At 44.9% G+C, this 19,790-nt stretch overlaps 1 protein-coding gene across 1 annotated transcript in view; it reads right to left on the bottom strand.

Annotated features, from left to right (window-relative positions):
- PRKCH (protein kinase C eta) overlaps positions 1–19,790 on the bottom strand; it is a 119,630-nt gene that overhangs the window by 33,564 nt on the left and 66,276 nt on the right. The window contains exon 10 of the mRNA XM_074869003.1: positions 12,775–12,929. Coding sequence (XP_074725104.1) covers positions 12,775–12,929 — 155 coding nt within the window. The remainder of the gene's footprint in view (positions 1–12,774; positions 12,930–19,790) is intronic.

Below are 19,790 nucleotides of genomic sequence, written 5' to 3'. Positions count from 1 at the left end.
AGCTTTCTATTTCAAGGTGAAGTGCTCCACAGCCCAATGGCTCTGGTGCCCACACAGCGCCTTCATACCACAGATGTCAGAGCTCCAGCACTAGTGACGCATTACTCAAACATGAGGTGACTTACTGTTAAACCAGCAGCCAAGCAAGCAGAGCTCCCCTTTGTCCTCAGTTACCCTGGGCAGCTGGAGCTTTTTCTGGCATCTGACTAGCAACCCTGTGGCTTTTACCTCATGTTCAGAAACAAGACAGAACATGGATTCGGACTTAGCTTCTTCATGCATCTTTAAAGGAAAGTGTTCGGGTGTAGCACTGGCCAGCCACTAAGGTGCCATCAGGGCTGCTTTTTAGAAGCTAAAGACAGCAAGGTCCCTCTTTCTGGTGATTTAAGCCTTCGCCTCCAGCAGCATGGCCACACTGCTTTCCTATCTGAACCTGCCCTTCCAAGCTCTGTCCCATCCGTGCTTTTGGGGGCAGCAAGGGTGCTGTGTGCTGGCTAGACATGGTGCCCTGCAGGGATGTGCTGCGATGGAGGGGGAAACCAGCACTTCCCCACGTGCTACAACCACCTACAGCAGCAAGAGGAAGGCCCTGTGCGTGGCACAGCTGTAGCCTTCACCCTTGGCAGAGGACAGCACTTCACATTACTCGTGTCGCAAGCAGTTATAGGAATTGAGAGATTTCCCAGGTTGCTCTGGCTGAGCTGCGTCATGGCTCTCTGTGGTGCTACCACAGGACTTCAGCTGGACCCCGTCCTCCCTATTGCACCCGCTGCTTTTTGCCAAATTCCAATGCATTTGCTCACATCACACAGTCCCCTGCTCCACAGCACTGTCCCCTTACACAGGCTGAGCTATTCCTAGGATCAAGAACCACTCAGATTAGCAAGACTGGAAAAATCTTCCCCCTGCTCCATGAGACTCCCATATATTGGCCTGCTGTTGGTATAAACCACAGTTTACTTCATGACTTTCTGGCACCCACAATCTACATCATCAGCTAGTGAGTGGAATGGGTCATACACGCATGAAAGTGCCTGGGCGAAACCACAGAAGGGTTAACCCTGCAGCAGGCCAAGAGAAAATGCAACCATACAGAGGGCTCTCAGAGGAGCCAGAGGCTGTGACTCACCGGGAGGGGCTGCACAAAACTAGGGCTTTCAGCAAGGCCCACAGGAATTTCTTTAGGGAGATTCTTCCCCCAGAGACAGGCAAGGGAAGGCGCCTCACCTTTCCCATCACCGAGTGGATCCGGTGACTGCCCTGCCAGGAGAGGAATTGCTATTGTCCAGCCAATTGTTTCCAGTCTAGCTAAAAATGGGATGACAGGAGACTAATTGCTTCACTGGAGGAAAAAAACACAAGTCTGGAGTGACCGAATTATTTTGTAGACTGTTGTTGTTTGGGTTTGTTTCCATCCTGGCTAAACGAGCATTAATGACTTCAGTGGCAGGAGGATAGGGGGAGGAAAGCCATTAGGGCGAGAACATGATCCACATAGACATCTCTCGCCTAGCACACACTTCTGCCCCAGACAACCTCTACAGCCATGCTGGCAACAGTGCATTGTGTTCATCCATCCATCCCTCCCTCCTCTGGCCCTTCAGAATGAGGAAGGTGACTGAGAGCAAAGGGAAACGTTAAGTTTTCCTTTTTAATCTATCTGACTGGAAGTGCCAGCCTTCCTGCAGCTCAAATACTTTAGCATGTTAGCAATGCTCGGCAGCGTCTCCAGAAAAACTGCTGTCCCTTCTCAGTGGCAGGGAAACAAAGGAAAAATGTCCCAAAAGAGCGGATGCTCCCAGAGAAACCTATAGAGCCCAAAGCCTGTAAAATAAAGTTTGTTTGTTTTGTTTGCAGAAGCCACACTGAAACTTCTGAGACTACTTCTGGTGTCCAGAGAGACAGAATTCTACCTAAAGCCAAGACACGTAATTAATGTTGAAATTCTTCCTAACATAACAGTGCCTGGGTCACAGCCACTCACTTGGCCAATGCTGTGAACAGCCCTGCCAACACAGGCCAAGGAAAAACCTGCAAACGAGTGAGCGAGTGATGCCTGTGTTATACACAGTGGCTACAGGCATCTTCACATACTCAGTGTGGGCTTCAGGGAATTAGGGATCAGGAGCCTATGGGAATTATGTGCTCACATCTATAAGCCAACTCTATTGAGGGACAGCCATCTTTTAACTGGATGCATCCCCCAGGGAACAGAACAGCTTGAACCACCCCAAACCACAGCAAGGTCTCAAGGAAGACACAAGCAGAGCAAAGACTTGGAAATTAGGAGCTTCCCTGGAGAAGAGGTGGAGAATTTCAGCATGAGTCTGGCTGTAAGAAAATGAAGAGAAAGTAGGGAAGGCTCTCAGTCAGTCAAACAGTGACTTCAATTAACCTGTCCTAGACATGACAGAACATGGAGATATCTGATACTCCATGCCACATTTAAGTTATGCAGAGGTAACAGCTAGGCCTCCAGAAATGGTCATTTGACATCCCCTCCCTTTCACACATCCTCAGCCCAATGTCAGCTTACTGGATCATGGCAACAGTTGGAATTTGCTGTCTTGCTTCCTGGCCAGTGGGGGTCCAGAGATGCCACCAGCTGATGCTGGGATGCAGCACCCAACAGCTCTGGCAGGAACTTCTCCTGACTGCTCTGTGGCTTGGGGAAAGCTGTCAGTCCTGAAGGTCCCCAAAGGCAGCTGTGGCTGGAGATGACGAAGTGCAGTAAATAGGGCAGACTGCAAGACAGTTTTCCATTAATTTTATCCATAAATACCTGTCTGTCCCCCTGGGGCTATCCCTGTCAAGGTAGTCACCAATTTGAGCATCAGTGAGCAGAACAGACAAAAGAGCATAGGGGAATGTGCAACACAAAGACTCTCCACTCATGAATCAGACTTCAGCCCACTTGAGCTGCAGACGTCTTGTGGCTTTAGAGGTTTGAAAGCCTATTTCACTTTGCTCTGATTCCTTTCCAAAACATCATGATTTCCAACAAGAAGCACAGGTTAGTATTGTCTTTCCGAAAGCAGACAGAAAAGTATGTTTCAAGTGGCTCAGTCACAGATAAAAGCTATCCATTTAACAGATACAGTGCAATAAAGGCTTATTTGTGCATTTTCTCTTTGTGGAGGGGTGGAGGGGGGGGGGGGGGGGGGGGGGAAGAAAAAAAAAAAAAAAAAAAAATCGAGAGTTCAGGTATGAGTTACACTAGTCCCATCTCAAACCTATCGCCAGCAGATTGGCTGCCATCGATCAGCCATCACAACACTGCAATTAACTCTGCGATTCAATGCGTGAGTTGGACCAGCTGAAGCTTTGCTGGCTTGCTGCATCTCAAGAAGCACAAAGGAGATGGAGAGCTGTAACTCTCCTGCGGGGGTTTGCCCTGGCCCCAAAGAGACCCCAGCGGGAACACCACTGACAGGGCCGGCTCTTGCTCCATGCTCCGGGCAGTGTCACACTCTGACCTTCACGGTGGGTGGGCTGTCTCTTTGGGAGCTTGGCCAGCTGGCATGAGTCAGAGCAGCTCCTTGGCTTTCTCATTTATCAAGGCTGGGCAGAGAAGCAAGAAGCAGGAGCCAGCTGCCAAGATCTTTGCTCCCTTCTGTGCTCAACAGTGGCTGAAGGTAGAAATTCTGGCTGTAAAGCTGCTCTTTGGGCACCAGGTTTCAAACTAGTGACATGAGAAGTACTGAAATGGGAAGCTCCAGCTGGGAAGAATAGTTATAAAAGAAGAGGGAAAATTTAAGAAAAGGTGCATGCAATGGCAAAGGCTACATTAAGTTGCAAGATTGTGTCAAAATCCCCAAAACATAGATAAGCATACAATTCCTCAACTTATGGTCAAGAGATACTGACAAACAGAAATACAAAGGACACTGATTCAGCTTTTAGGCACAAGTCAAAAAGGGCACGGGACCTTGCTACATTCTCATACTCAGGTAAATGTCAAAAGGAACGTAACCAGATGTAGAGAAGGGAGGAGAAAACCCAAAGCTTGCATGCTAAATGTCACACACACACACTTTAACATGGGTGCCACAGAGCCTGCACACTGCAGCCTCACTACAACGGCACATGCAGGCTTATTTGAAAGCCCATAAAGAGTTTGAAGGGATCACTTCCTACCACCCCTTCTACCACACAGGTTTGCACATGGAAAAATTTCCTCCTGCTACCTTGCACAGCTAACCCTGCTCTTCCCAATTTCCCGCCCGGCACCCCATCCCCTCCTCCAGCCCCCTTGCTTTTCCAACACAATCAACAGAAGCCATGACCCACTTTGGCAAGGCACCATGACACTGCTGCCTTCCCCAAAACGGTGTAGATCAGAAATGGTTCAGATGCAAACATTCACATCCTTATTGTATGGACTTTGCCATGGCAGTATGCCTGGATCAGGGATTTAGCTAGTAAATAACTTCTCCTAGCTGGAAGGAATTTTCCTGATCCAGAAGCACTTCTCTACTATGCTGCCGAGAGATTTGTGAAAGTGGCACTAGATGTTAATAATAAATCGTGCTTGTGAAATTGATTTGGAAGAAGTCAGCTCAGAGCATGGAGGATCTCTGCGGCTTTGAATATATCACACCTTGTACACCGTTGAGACTTGAAGGCTTGCTCCCGTTTCCATTGTTGTCAGCTGGAATACCGCCACCTGCTTTAGTGGAATAATAATCGGGTAATACAATTCCAAGACTAAATTGTGCCTTTAGGCACAGCCTCATAAAAGGGGAGGTTCTTCATCCTATTAACAGCAAAGGTGTTATGACTCAGAGGCCAAATGATGAGTAATGCTTTCCCCTTGCTCCATGGGAATAGGCTTCGCAATCTGCATCCTGGCCCGCACCAGCACCTAACTACAAGCCCCAGCACCAGCTCCACTGCCTCGCAGAGGGCAGAAGCAAAGCTGTGCCCGCTGTCCTGCCCAGCGTACCGCTGGCAGGAGATGGAATTTTCTCCTACAGAAATTCTGAATTATAAACCACAACTATTACTGCAGTGTTGTAATGTAACAGTTGGAATTTTCTACTGTGTTATTATTTCTAGTTTATATCTGTATCATTACAGGCAGCTGATGACTCTGAACTAGAATCTAAAGACAAGGCATTACAATGGTGCACCACTGATATTAAAAGCTGCTGAGTGACTTTACAGAATTCCACTGTTTGCATAAAACCAGAGTACCTACATGCTCACTGGTAGAAAAACTAAAATCTAAACATTGGGATTATTGACCAAGGAAGCATCAGGCACTGATCTTGCTACAGGTAAAAGAATAAGTCAAATTCTCCCTGTACAGCTACGGCAGTTGCTGCAGGCCAAGTGTGTCAACAATACTGATTTTCTCATTGTCTCCCTTACATATATAGTAGCTTCACCCACTGCAGCATGTCATGTTGAAAGAAATCTTCCATTTCAGCAAGTCAAAGGGAGCAGATGCAACAGTATTTTGTTGGCATAATCTTTGTTTTAAAAAATTGTACAAAACATTTATTAAGGTTGACAGAGACCTTTTCCTCAGCTATATATATCAGCCTCCCTAATGCTAACTCAGGGGTCATATTCTCTGACATTAATATTGAAAGCTTCCTCAATTCGAGATGAGTGCAAAGATCAATAAAATGACTGGATTAATGCTGGGCAATTCTGAAGATCTCAGAGCAAAAGTTTTGAAAATTGTGTCCTTAAAATCATAGGCCTGAATGCCCTTGATCTCAGGGAACATGTTAAAAGTCAGATGAGCAGTTCTGACTAAAAAGGTAGCAATAATATTTAGGGGTAGTTTTTAAAAATAAATTTTACATAACATCTTAAAATTTATTTCAATTTTTATTTTTTCTCCTTCTCATGACCTTCATACCTTTAAAAAAGAATGAAGAGGGCAGGAAAGGCAGAAAAATGGCCTTTTTGTAGAGAAGTTTCTTAGTTTCAGAAGTTCTAACCTAAATATTCCCAGGTGCTTTGGGACTTAAAGATTGTGTCTAATTCTGGACTCCTTTCTTTAAGAACTTGTCTATAATCATTACACATAGCTATCTCTGAAATTGCATCTGCATGCTTTTTAATTGTGAAATACCTTCATAAGGATGTATTAGTCAAGAAAAGAATGACAGAACCCAAGTCACATCTAATCACTTATCCCCTCCACAGATGAGCAGTATTGCTTATTTTTATTGCACCAGTACCAGAATTCCCAACTAACACTGAGCTCTCATTTCAAACATTCGGTAAATGAGAGTCTGTGTAAGAGTGTAGCACACAAGTTATTACATGCAAATGTTAACAACTACACCAAAGAAGAAGAGTGAAAGTACAAGAGACCTGCATTTAGGTAAAGGTTATCCAGCCTTGGGGCAGGTGGATGAACTAGACAAACTTGAGGCCCCTTCAAGCTCTGGGTTTTAATGATTCATACAAACTCATTATGTGCAGGGTTTGCAGGTTTCAAATCAATCCTTTTATATAACCATAAAGGAAAAGTAGACACTAGCAGAGCCAATAACTTCTGTAGGCTATTCAGTAGTCCTTAGTCATGTGGAAAGTTGCATTAAAGTTCACAGACTATATACAGTGGAGTCAATGGGGCACAGAGATCTGATATGTGGATCTCAAAACAGGACTGCTCTTCGTAAGCATAACTGTAAATCAGGACTAAACTGTCCTCCACAGTGACTGATTAAACATGACATGGAAACGTGAGAGGCTGGGTTTTTTTCTCTGCACTTTCCATTTGATCAAGTGCAGAGAAACAACACTTTAAACAGTGCATGCCAGAGGCTGTAAAAGAGCCCGGCCTGCAAGCATGCAACAACCACATTTGAGTGGAAAACAATGTGGAAGATGCACTTCTAGAAGCACAAACCAGTCTACACGAGCTGTTGAGTGTCAGATAAGATATCCACAGACATTACTACACTCCTGACCCTTAGAGACATTCCTTTGTATTTTCCAGAGCTGAATGAAGTGTTTCCAGAGACTCCAGCATGAAAACTTCTCTTCTGCACTAAGCAGTTGTTGTAGGGATGGGGCTGTTGGCATGCTATTCTGTGCCAATTTGCAGCTTTTAGCTGATTTGCTTCACTCATTCACCGTAAAATCGGCTTATATTTCATTCTTTCCGCTGTTCTCATAACACAGCACATCCTTCATTTTGTTCTGCTTACATATATCTACTCTTGTCTTCAGGGCCCCAATCCAGGAAAGCACCAAGTCTAGGAGGTCTCGAGGTGATAGGGACCAGATCCCACGGCTGAGGTTATGGTACTCCACAGAGCAGAGGCGCACACCTGTTTTGGCACTGGCCGAGCTGTTTCCCACCCTTTCCTCTCAGATGCAAACCTGCCTCTGCTCACATGTTGTCAAATCAGGGGCAAGAGGGAGGCATCAAATACAGCAAAGACTACCTACAGGTGCATCTACTGTAGCACATTCAAGCAAAAAAGCTTTCAGAAAAGCTTAAAACCATCTCATTAAAAAAAATACTTATCTTTATTTGCTAAGAAAACAAAGCTATGCATAGCACCTAAACAAACCAATGGTAATCCCTGGATAGCCCCCTAGCCAGTCAGTTTGCCTTGCAGGGCACTATCAGTCACAGATCCAGTTCAACTGCTAATCTGCCTCCCTGGGGAAAGCCCCTTGACCTCAGGGGAAACAAGATCTGGCTCCAGATGTGAAAAAGGGCATGAGATAAGAATAAACAAATTCACCAGTTGCCAAAAAATCCTAAAAAAAAATCAACAGAGAGAGAACATGAGGGATCCCATGTCTACAATGTCTTGACCCATGGAAAAAGCAAACAGCACGCTAATAAGAGTTGCTCTGTTAACAGTGGCTGTATGTAATTAGGAAAGGCATTCAGCTTCTGTTTTCATCATGTAATTTTTAATTGATTTTGCTGAAAGAAACTTTAGTGTTGTTTCAGTTTAATAAGAGCCTTTCCAGCAAAACTGGTCTCTGTAAAAGACTTATGTAAACCTTCCTAAAAGTGTCACAGGCTTATTGTTTGAATTGGCAGGGAATTAACCTGCTGCAAAAATTCATTCCCTATAAAAGCCAACAGTCATAAGACACACAGCTGCAGACCTGATGGGTCTCCTACACTAAGGAAAGGTGATGATTTCACAGACCTGGTCACAGAGGAGACGGTGCTTTTCCCTGTCATAAGAAGTACCACACACATGAAGGTGATGCTTTCAGGTAACACACAGAAAAGTAAACACTTCAGGTTAATGAGCCTATCCTATTTTCCCAAGAGCTAGTGTTCAGACCCAAGGCAAGACCTTGTTCTCATCTGGATAACTGTATAATTATCTTTTGCCTTCCAAAGGGACCACACATCCTATTAAACACAATCAAGTCACAGGACCTACTTAATGGTGGCTGGTGCCACATCAGAGCATGGGGACTCTGTGCACACCATCCTACATTCAGAGGCATAACGGAGCACAAGCAGACCCGGACCATCTCTAGAAGGGCCAGCTGCATTAAAATTATCAATACAGACATAAAGACAGCAGAATAAGCAAACTAGAACAAGCCCTCAGGGCAAAACCAAGGTTCTTCAGTCAGCCAACCACCAGTCCTTCTCCCAAGCTCTCTAGCCCAGCCTTTTAGCTCCCCTGGCACTTGATCAGCTACATTACCTACACGCTACGCTACCTATGCCCTTAACGATGTATCTGTCATGGTGCTGTGCCAAGCGGTGAGCTGGGGCACGCGGGTATCTCTACTACCCAACTCCATGTAAGCCATTCTTACAGTAATGCTACATGGAAGGAAAAGTCCTGCTTTCAAAATAAACCCTTATAATCATTTACTAGCTCTTTGCTTTTTAGAAGACTGAGTGGACTAGCTCACTTGCATTGAGTAAGCCACTATGCAATCTAATACTGCTCAGATGTGCACACTGTTTTGTTTTGTTTCCAGCCTGCCCAGAAGCCAAAATATGCTTCCCCTACCCTGGGAATTGCTGAACTGGAAAGTGAAAGTCGGGAAGAGCTGCCTCAAGAAAAATAGCACATAGAGTCTTTAGATAAAAATCACAAACCAACCTCCCTACCTGCACCAGGACCCAGCATACTATTTTCCTTTAGAGGTAAGCTTAAAGAAAGCAGCAGTGCAAGAACAGTGCCCTGTGAGCAAAGATTTTATCTACAATAGCCTTGATTACCACCTAACCTTTTCCTGGCAACATCCAGCATAAGCTGATCCCAAATATGTCCTTGTCCTACTCCTCTGGGGTTAGGGGTGCACAACATACTATGATTTGACGTGTTGAAAAGCTTGCTTTCATGGGCTGGATGCATTCTAGTCCTACCCTCTGTATGATGGGATAAGGAACCACACTGTGCTTGTTGACATTTTTTCAGGAAGCAACTATAAATAGGCGCTGCTGAGTTGACAGATAAATCTCAGCTTAGGGCAAGACAGAGATGTTTCCTTGATAAGGCCAGAAAGCCATCTCTCATTTGCAGTGTTGCAAATGAAAAAAAAAAAAAAAAAATTCTGTAAAACTGAAAGCTCTCTTTTAAAAAACCCCAAATACACAGACATACGTTTATGGGACTTTTATTCTGGCCAGGGCTTAGTAACAAAAAGCAGAGTTTCCTCGAAGTGTGAAGCAAACTTACTGAAAATTTCAGTTGCATCATGAAAACCATCCTATGAGAGCATCAATCCAGCAGTAAGCCTGGTTTTAATGTTAAAAAGTCACATATAACCAAAACACACCATCTGCCTCGGTAACCCCATTCTCACAGACTCACAGTAGCAATTGCAGAAATACTGCAGTATGGTTATTTCAAATTGCGTATGTGTGGCCAGAAAAGGAATCAACAAACACCTGATTTTAGCTGTTACCAGCATTGTCACTCCATGCCAAAGCGACACAATTCAGCTACTTCTCAACAAACTTTCAGTGCCAGCTCTCAAGCCTCTCTGGCATTTCAAAGCTGAGAAGACCCAGCTTTTGGCAGCACTTGTGGCAAAAGCAACCTGACTTACCGGGAGAACACTCATTGTGTTGGTAAATGCAGACTCTCTCCTGAAGTGCTTAATCTTGAAGGGGGCAAGGAAAGATACAGTATTATTATGTTTAAGTTTAGCCCAGAAGAAAACAGGATATTCTAGGCCAGCATTGACACTGGGAATCCAGAAAGAATAGGTACATTGAACAGCTTGGGGCAAAACACTTTCTGGTCAGGTTTTTCCTGGTGTCTCTTCCCCAATGCTCCCAGCTTCCTAAACAAGCACTCACATTCTGATCATGAAACCTCCGAACTCTCTTACACAAGTGCAGTGATTCCCTTCTGAGTATCTCCTTCCATTCTGCAGACTCCCTCCTGGAGCCCAGTGTTCGTGACCTGACAGAAGCAACCTCAGCTCAGTACAGCCGTAGCCAGCAGCCCTCTCCCCTTACAACTTCCAGAACACAGTCACTCCAACTAATTTTAAAAAACGAAGTCATCCCCCCACAAATCTGCCACATGCAGCTGAAGCTACCTGACTCCACGGCTCAAACAGTTTTCCAGCAAGTTCAAAGACCATGCAGTTGTTCAAGGAGCTTTTCAATTACTCCTCCAGTTTCTATCATGAATTACGGCAGCACTTGAAGAGTGCCAAAACCCAGAGGGATCGATTACTCCTGCTCTGTGACAAGCAGCAGGCTGGGGGGACGGAACAAGCTGTAAGCACAGTGGCATTACATTATGCACAGACACAGTTTTGCTGCTGAATGATTGACAATAACTACTGGATGTCACTATTTTAAGGATAATGTCATTTGCGTAATTATCTGGCAGGGTCTCTCTTCAGCGGCTGGCATTATTCACAAGGGAAGAATCAGACTGAAATCCAGCTGTAGAGTAAGTAGATTTGTTATTCTATGCAGACAATCACTGTGCTTTAGAAGCTCAATACATATGGTATACATCACTACCGATTTTCATACTCTCAGGATCCAGAGAATATTAAAATGAAACTCCTCTATTTCGCCGTACCACATATATCATATGATTTCATACTTAAAAATAATTTAATAGTCTCTGTCCTCACCTGACCATCTGTTTCTTACTGGAGCTCAAGCTAGGAAGAGGAAGAGGAGTTGCTTTTACTTGATTTATCCTATCATCTCAACATCAGACAGGAAAGTGTCCCCTGCACAGGCCCCAGCCCTTTGGCCACTTTAGCCTTCAGCTGTTCTGGATTTAGCGTGTTCAAACCTGGGTTTATCTGATACTGGAGGATGCACTACTAAACACAGAACTACATCACCTGGGTTAAACTATGCAAAGCCCCAAACCAAACGACATTTGGCCCAACCCACAGTCTGAAATGGTACTAACAAAGCCTGACTGGGATCAGAACTGGTCCCATCCTGAACCCAGTTGTGGGTCCCGGCTGTACAACTGTAACCAAGCAGCTAAAAGAGAGAGTTGACATTATTTTTTGCAGTGCTGGCATGCTGCAAGCAGGACTGAGCAGGGCTACAGCTGACCATACCCACATATGCATGCTTTGCTGCTGGAACCCAAGCACAGTATTCCAAAGAAAACAACTGACTGTTCCTCCTTTCCAGTGCTTTGGGCAAGAGGATGCCAGAAGTGTCCTGCAAAGCATGTCAGAAAGAAACCTTTCTGTATAACCAGACTGTCTCAGTGATGACATCTCCCTGCTCTAGCTGTCCTGTTCTACTCCAGAAGAGGTCTTGCTCTGTCCCTGGCGTATATGGGACGATACTGGTCAAATGGTCATCTTGGCCAGGGAGGCCTCTGCAAAGCAGACTGGCTGTCTGATCCATGCTGGCTGGCCTATGCCTTGATGATTGAGCTGACAGGGGAGCACTTTGGCAGTGCAGAAGGGAAAAAATATAACCAAACTGCCCCCCTGAGTACAGAATAATGACAAATAAAAAGAGAGCTGCGTATGGGAAATAGCTTCCTGAGAACAGCCTTTAGACCTGGGAGTGGAGGTTGACGCAGGGAGGCAATGATGCTCCAATCCTGTCACAAATGAAAAGATGCCAGCCATGGACAGGAAGGAAAAACTCCTGCTGTAGGATCATGGCAGGAAAGAAAAGACTTTTCATGGCTGTGTGGCACTGGATAGGTATGTCAAATAGATAGGGTTTAAACACAGGTCCATACCTAATAGAGAAATAAAGAGGCTTGGGTGTAACCAGCACATCTTAGCCTTTAAATAACAAGGCACACAGTGGCAAAAGCAACAGCTCCTTGCATTTACCTCCCAGAAAACCTAGGAAGGTTTCACTTAATGCCCCTCCCTGTGTCATCAGTTTGACACATGCTCTCCAGCAGCAGGTCAGGCCCAAAGCAGCACGGCAGAGGCTTCTGTCGGTCAGCAGCTGATGCCCAGCAGCCACACAGGCACCTGAGGTGCAGACAAGGGGCAGTTCTGGGGCTGATATAAACCAGCTACATAAATTGACACCAACACAAAATCTATCCCCTGTTCCTCAGAAGGAAAACCTGTTTTTCTATGTGCTTGCACACACATCATAGGAAAACCTTCTCTATAGTCAATACTGCAGCCAGCAACTTCATTCCTCCCTGGAAGCTGCTGCTGCACCTTGGACAATGTGCAGGGGGAAAATGGAGGTACTGTTAATCCCAGCTGACAACTTGTTCCTAGTGGGCACCAGTTATTTATCCAAGCAGAAAACTCAAGCTATCATCTCAGCCGTGGGGTTCAGACAAAGAGAATGAATGAATGAATGAATGAATGAATGAATGCAGAGCTCACCGATAAATGATGCCTCTTTCATGGAGAAACATAAGGGCTGAAATAATTTCTGCAGCATAGAACCGGGCCCGATCTTCATCGAAGCGACGCGACTTCTGAATATGGAACATCAAGTCCCCGCCATTTACGAACTCCATCACAAAGAACAGGCGATCCTTCACACACGCAAACACAACAGATATGAACAGCATTAATCACATCCTCTGTCAGGCTTAGAAAATTCTAAGTAAAACTATTATCTCCCAAACAAAAACAGATTAAGCACCCATGAGACATTGGGGTGGAAAAAAAAAAAAATTTCCTGACTTTTTCAGGAAAGATTAAGTCAATATCAGGAAGATCTGTTAGTAACTCCTTGCCCTGTACTCCCCCCAAAAATTTCGCCCCCAAGTAATGAAATGAATTAGGATTAGGCATATCAGTAGGTGTGTGCTCATCACTAACTGTCTCCGGGAGGGTTTCCCAATCTGTCCTTAGCCTGAATCAGCAGAAAATGATACCCCTGAGCGAGCACAAGAGAAATCTGTAAAAAGTCACTTGCTCCGTACTAAACACTGCAGCTCTCTAGGGAAAGATGCTCCGTAATATAATGTGCATAACCAGACTGTTCACACACTGCAGCTTCACCATGACAGCACGACGTCTCGAGGGTATCCCAACACTGTTCCTGGGGAATCTGCATTGTTTTCCAGAATGGGATTTGCTGCCATACGCTTGCACAGCAGCTGCCTTCTGGGCCCTCAGATTTCACCTTTCCTCTGATTAACGTTCAGAGACCTCTGGGTGATGAGGGAACTGATAAGGATAAAGTATAAACCGAAGTTTCTGCTGGGCAGAAAAGCAACCTGTTCAGTAAAGTTAACCTCATTAACCACAGCTGCTGGTCTCTGAGGTTTCTTTCTTGGCTTTGTTCTGGTTTTTGCAAAAGTCTACAGATAGGGAGGCACTTGCTTAAGCTGCATGCTCAACAGTCTGGGTATGAGTTTAATGCACTCAAAAGGAGTGCTCACTTAATTGTGAGAGGAAGGACACACAGTGATTTGACACAAAACTAAACCCCAGAATTGTTGCAGTCTGGTTCAGAAATTTCCCCTAGTAATTGTTTCAGGACATTCAGTATTGATTGTTTCAGTTTTACTCTGAATATCAGGAACAGCAGACTAGAAAAAAAAGAGGCATACAATTCAGTTGAGACCAGTCAGCCTTTTAATGCTACTATTGCACTTCCTTCCCCACAAACCCCTTCCCAAGTCTTGATGTTAGTCATCTACAAGCTAGTTTTAAACCCTCTCTAAGTTTAAGAGGATAAGCATTGTTATGCTCCGCTTTCTGGCAACCAGCCAGCTTGAAATGACTACTGGTATTAACATCTTGAGATGCACACAGCAGAAGAAAAGCAACCACAAATCCTTTCATTCCGCTCTGGACATCAGCAGGAAAGCAAATGGCTTGTGACACATGAGGACAGCTTGCCTCTTGTCATCATCCTGGGGTCTGCTCAACAGCTCCTTCTGGGCTCCTTCCAGAAGCTAAGATAGATGTATTCCCAGCAATCTCACAATAACACTGCATGTAGCAACAAAGCCACGTTTTACGTGCTATCTCCAGTCCACATAAACAACAATACTTCACTGTTTCACTCTGCCTTTATTACAGGGCAGCTGAAAAACACCCAAGCTGGCTTGTCTATGGCAGCAGTCTAAGCCAGAGCAGCACAAACTCTGCAAATCCACCAGCAACCTTGGCTCTTCAGCCCACATCAGATCTCTAACACCACATCTTTGCTGCAGTTGGTTAAATATGCTTTGCCTACCTGTTCAGCAACCCTTCCTCCAGCTGCAGCGCACATATCGCCTCTGCCTTGCCAGTCAGGCCAGCTTTTACATCTCCTTGTTATTCTTTCCTGCCTCCTTCCTCGCTGATCTCTCCACATGTCACATGCTTATCTAGCCCAGCTTGTCCAGGCATCTCTTCAAGCTCGTACTTAAAAAAGAAATCCCTCTTGCCAGATCTCCAACAGGAAGTAATTTAATTTACCAGCCACCTGACGATGGATTGTGTGTGTGTGTGTATTTATGTAAGTAATATATATGCTTGTATAAACATGCATACAGTTAGGTGAACATGCATATATTTTCTACTCTTTCCTTAAAGGTGAGTTTCAGGGAAACAAAGTTAACTCTTCCTAACTTAAAACATATATGTCCTGCTTCTCCAGTGCTGCCAAAACTCCATGGCCCATCTCAGATTTCTGGATGTACTTGTCTGCACTATGATGCTTAAAGGAAGACACTACTTCTTTCTCAAATGTTCAGGTGAGCACAGAAACAGCAAGCTCTAAAATTCACATTACTGCTGACAGGGAATTAGCAGCTTTTTGTAACAAACAGCTCTTGCTTCAGACTAACTGCAAACCTGAGCAAGTATCATTGCATGTGTTACATGATGTTCGCAAGTGTAACAGCTAACGCCTCACCTCCACCCATGGTCTCATTTCAGGCGTCAAGCGTAAGCATGGCTTATTTAATTACTGAAACTCTTCCATTTAGGCCTAACAGAACTTTGGACTACCCAATATTTATTTTTTTTTAAAAAGAGGTCCAGCAAATTATCTGCCTGGTTTCCTAACACTTAGAAATCCCATGGGGTTACTGAAGAAAAGAGCAGGATGGGTATTACAACTTGTTTGGAATACAGCATTTGTGTATTGGCCTGCTACTACCTGGCAACAATTATTAGAAAGATCAGCACTAATGACCACCCTCTGGGGACCAGGATCTGAAAGCCAAGGAAGGTCTTCCATTTTTACTCTTAAGCAAGGCCATCAGCTTGCCAAACTGCAAAGGATCAACCACTCTCCCAGGAATCATTGAGCAGTGAAATAAACAGTGGTATTTTATGAAAAAAAGGAATTTGCAGCAGGCAGAGTAAGAGTGAAGAGATAGCTTAAAAAGGGGCCAGGAAAAAGAAGTCTTAAAACAGCAGATAGTTCAGATACTTGCAAATTTGACGTGACTTAAGAGTTATGTGCCACCTTTCTTGGGGACTAACAGCAGGAATTAGGAGGAGTTGAAAGCTGGAGTGTTTTTTCACAGAGCTTAATGCTGAAATCCTCACATTTCTATTTTTCTATCTTGCACTGCTCAGAAGTCTTCCCTGATCTGTTATCTCTGTTTGACGTCGACAAAAGTAAGAAAGAGCATTTGAGTCAACAGGAAATACTGACGCGAAAGTCTTTGCAGCAGCAGCAGCCACATGAGGAAATCACATTGCACCATTTCTGGACTGGGATCAAGATGAATAAAGCCGCAGAGCAATTGTTACTGTAAATTAAATAAAAACTTGGAGGAAACAAATAAAGTCTTCGGGATCAGGTGAGATCGTTTCAAGGCTGGCCTACATCTAGAGATTAGACCTGCCAATTTCACTGCAAGAGAACTGTTTGGGGTTTTTCTATTTGTTTAAATTTCAGTTTGCCGTCTGTATTTGTTCACCTACTAGCAGGGCAGGAGCTGTTGGAAGAACGTACTATGTCCTAAGGACAGTGTTTGATAGCAATTACATATACCCCCTTTATTTATTTGTTGTCCTAGTGAGGTGTTGATGAAGCCTGAAGAGAGTCCCTGATTGCAAAAGCCACTGGGTGGGACTATCCACATACTGGTTACTGCTGCTTGCAAACACAAGCACCCACTGAAATCTAAGTAAAACTTCACTTTAGCCCTTTGTCCTCACCAGCTCTACTAAAGAGCTATTTTGAACCCTCATACCTTTCCTCTTCATCATCACAGGCTGAAAACAAACAATAATCCAGATTTTATTAAAAGAGCATCCTTTCCCTCCCCATGCCCCCAGAAGGCCAGTGTGATAGCTAACTTCCATCCCCTTCTAGTTAAGAGTCATAGGTGATGTCCACGTACAACTCACACAAGACCGAAGACCTCTGAAGACAGCCAGGGTGAGAGCCTTATCTCTCATCACAGGCTTTTGTGCTAAGTAAATGGGACTGGGCAGCACCATCGCCCTGGTTCAGGCAGCATGGAGGGAGAAGATGGGGAAAGACAAGCATTTCCTACATGCAGACATGGAAGAAGATAATAGCAAAGCTGCCTCCCTTATCTGCTGCCCTACAAGAACTGCTGTGCCAAGGGCAGCGTGGAGGTCAGAGCGGACTTCTCTCAAGAGAGTCATCAGTGAAGGCTCAGGAGACACACTGGACAACACCAGTGGGGCCTCTCCAGCCTCCAGAACCACCAGGGATAGGCTCGGACAAACTCTGCACACACCCGTCACAGCAGAGGTCTCCCAGACACTGCTTCTGCCCACACTGATTCCTCTGCAGGACAAGGGGCTGAGCTGCCCCACCAAGAACACATCTCAGCAGTAATTTCACTCAAGCCTCCTCTTTAGCTGACAGCTGCCATATAAGGCAGCATCTGGAGGATATGGAGACCTGGCTAAATGCTCTTTAGAGCAATGGTCTAATTTCCCCCCATCCTCCTCCCCTCAAAAAATAAAAAAAAAAAAAAAAAAAAAAAATCAGCCCGGCTTGGGAATTCTGCTAAATTTGAATTTCATCTTTTTGGAAATAACTCATGCACACAACTCCTTGGAAAATCAGCTTTGGGCTCAATCTGAGTTCACTGAAGCCAAAGAGTTTCCCCAAGAAAACGGTCATTTTTCACTGTTTTGGCAGTTTATGCTTTGCAGAGCAGAAGGCAGACTTTCAAAATTATCTCCATACAGAGACAGCTGTGTCAGTGCTTCCCAGAGAAAGTTTATTGTTTCCAAAAAGAGAAGCAGGGCTTAGGAAGCTTGCAAGCAAATTATTACAAGATAATTACAAGAGCTGGCAGTCTCCCTCCGTGCTCCCAATGTTCCTGTTCTCCCTTCGTGGTCCACAACCCCCACACAAAGCAATCTGCCTCAGGTCTTGCTGGGAGCACGCAAATAAACCGTGCTGTCTCAGTACGGGCTTCAGAAAGCCACATGTTCAACTCCCCAAGCAGCGCGAGTGGCCATCCGTATCTGGGTCAAGTCATGCCAAAGCACAGGACCCGGAGGAAGAGTAATAAACAGGTTTGTTTCTCAATATTTATCTTCATAGGAGTAACACAACCATGAAGCGTTTTCAGACGCTGCCCTGTGCCAAAATGCCTCCCCTCCATACCCAGCCCCTTGACAAGGCAGTGCTGCATCCTCACGAGCTGCCTGCTGCTCCCAGCTAAGAGGTTTACAGGAGGGCAGGCTGCTCAGGGGGGTTACATGTGGCAGCATTTCAAACCCAGAGAAGAACACAGGTGTCATAAGAAAGGGCTCACCAAGAGGGAATCGACAAAACAACCTTTGCACACACACACACATGTGTGCACAAGAGCTGAAGCAGATGTAATTAGCTCAGCCCCAAATTTCCAGACACCATCGAAGCCACGCTCACCTGACTGCGATGGAGCAAGACACTGACTTATGCTACGTGAAGATTTGGTCCTCTGATTTCAAATCAGAATAACTACATCAAGCAGAGGAGAAGAAACACCTCCGTGCCACGATTGCTCAGCTGGAATTACATGGATGTGTTAGAGACGCTTCTTAAACATGGCCGCAGCGCTCTCTGCCACGGCACCTGCCACCGCTCCGCTCGCCGCCACGGCCCGACTCCCAGACGAACAAGGCGGCAGCAGAAAGGCGGCAGGTTTTACAGCCATCTGCTAGCTGACTTTTGGTGCTCTGTTAGCCGTTCTACCTCTCTGCTTCAGTGACTGCAGAAGTAGGTGCCAGCCTCAGGAACCACTTCTGCCTAGGAGAAATCAAGCCGTGGCAAGGGACCGTGCCACAGATGGCACATACAGCCCTGGGGCTATCAAGATGGGAGATCACTGTGCATGGCGCCACATCTGAAAGGCTGAGAAAGGGAAGGTTTCTTTCTTCCACTGGTTTTGGGGTGGTTTTTAGGCAGAAGTGAGTGCAGTGAATATTCAGCAAACTCAGAAAGGGGGTAAAGGCATATGAGCCATCTTCTCCAGGCTGGGCAGCTAGTGAGCACGCTTCTGAGAAGGACAAGTCACTTCCCCACACCAGGCTCATTTTTAGCTCCTTTAACAGAGCCACCAGCGTCATTGTCACAACTATGGGAACGGGGCAGTTACCACCAGTTATCACTGACAAGCGCGCTCTCCTATCTGGCGCTGCTGATAGCGGGCACAACGCAGGCTTTCGTAAACATCGCCTAGAGAACAACAAATTGGCTCTTGCCATTTGCATAAATAAACTCTGCAGGGTCCCTCGGGGTAAAGCCTGCCTCCCGCACGCATGTGTGCACAGCACGGTATTAACGCTGAGCTCATTCCAGAAGAGCTGAACAATGACAACCACAACCCAGGGCAAGCTGATGGGAGTTGCGGGTTCCCACCTGTCCCAGAAAAAAAAAAAAAAAAAAAAAAAAAAAAAAAAAAAATCACAAATCTAACTACACCCTCCAAATTTCTGCCCCTGTTTTCTTAACCATGTGGCTGAAATTTCAAGCTCACCGGCTGGACAGTTCTTGTAACACACAAATTCAATCGTTTCTCTGGAACAATGCATCCTTTGGGATATGCGAGTAAACCATACATGCATCCTTCCATCTCATCCCCTCCCCTCAAGACGGTCTAATTCACAGCAGGATTACATGATTAGCTCATCTTATGACCAGAAACTTTTCCTCAACTTACATGTAAAAGGCTGATTTTTATCACTCTTTCATTTGTAACTGTTTCATTGGAAACAAAACAAAAACCCCAACTGGCGGGGGGAAGGAGAAAAAAAATAAAAAAAATAAAAAAAAATCTCAGGTACTAGGTCAACCAATTAAATCATGTACAAAAAATGTCTGTGTAATCCAAATTAAAAAAAAAAAAAAAGCCAGTTTGGCCACCATTAAAACAAAATATCAAAAAAATACAGAACAAATTAAAAGAAGAAATAAAATTAAATTTTCCCCTCCAGACCTTTTAAAATTGCATAGAAAAATACATAAA

This window comes from Strix uralensis, chromosome 4, assembly GCF_047716275.1.
Source record: "Strix uralensis isolate ZFMK-TIS-50842 chromosome 4, bStrUra1, whole genome shotgun sequence".
NCBI lineage: Eukaryota > Metazoa > Chordata > Aves > Strigiformes > Strigidae > Strix > Strix uralensis.
The sequence above is the reverse complement of the archived record's forward strand: the minus strand, read 5'-3'. Positions and strand labels throughout refer to the sequence as shown.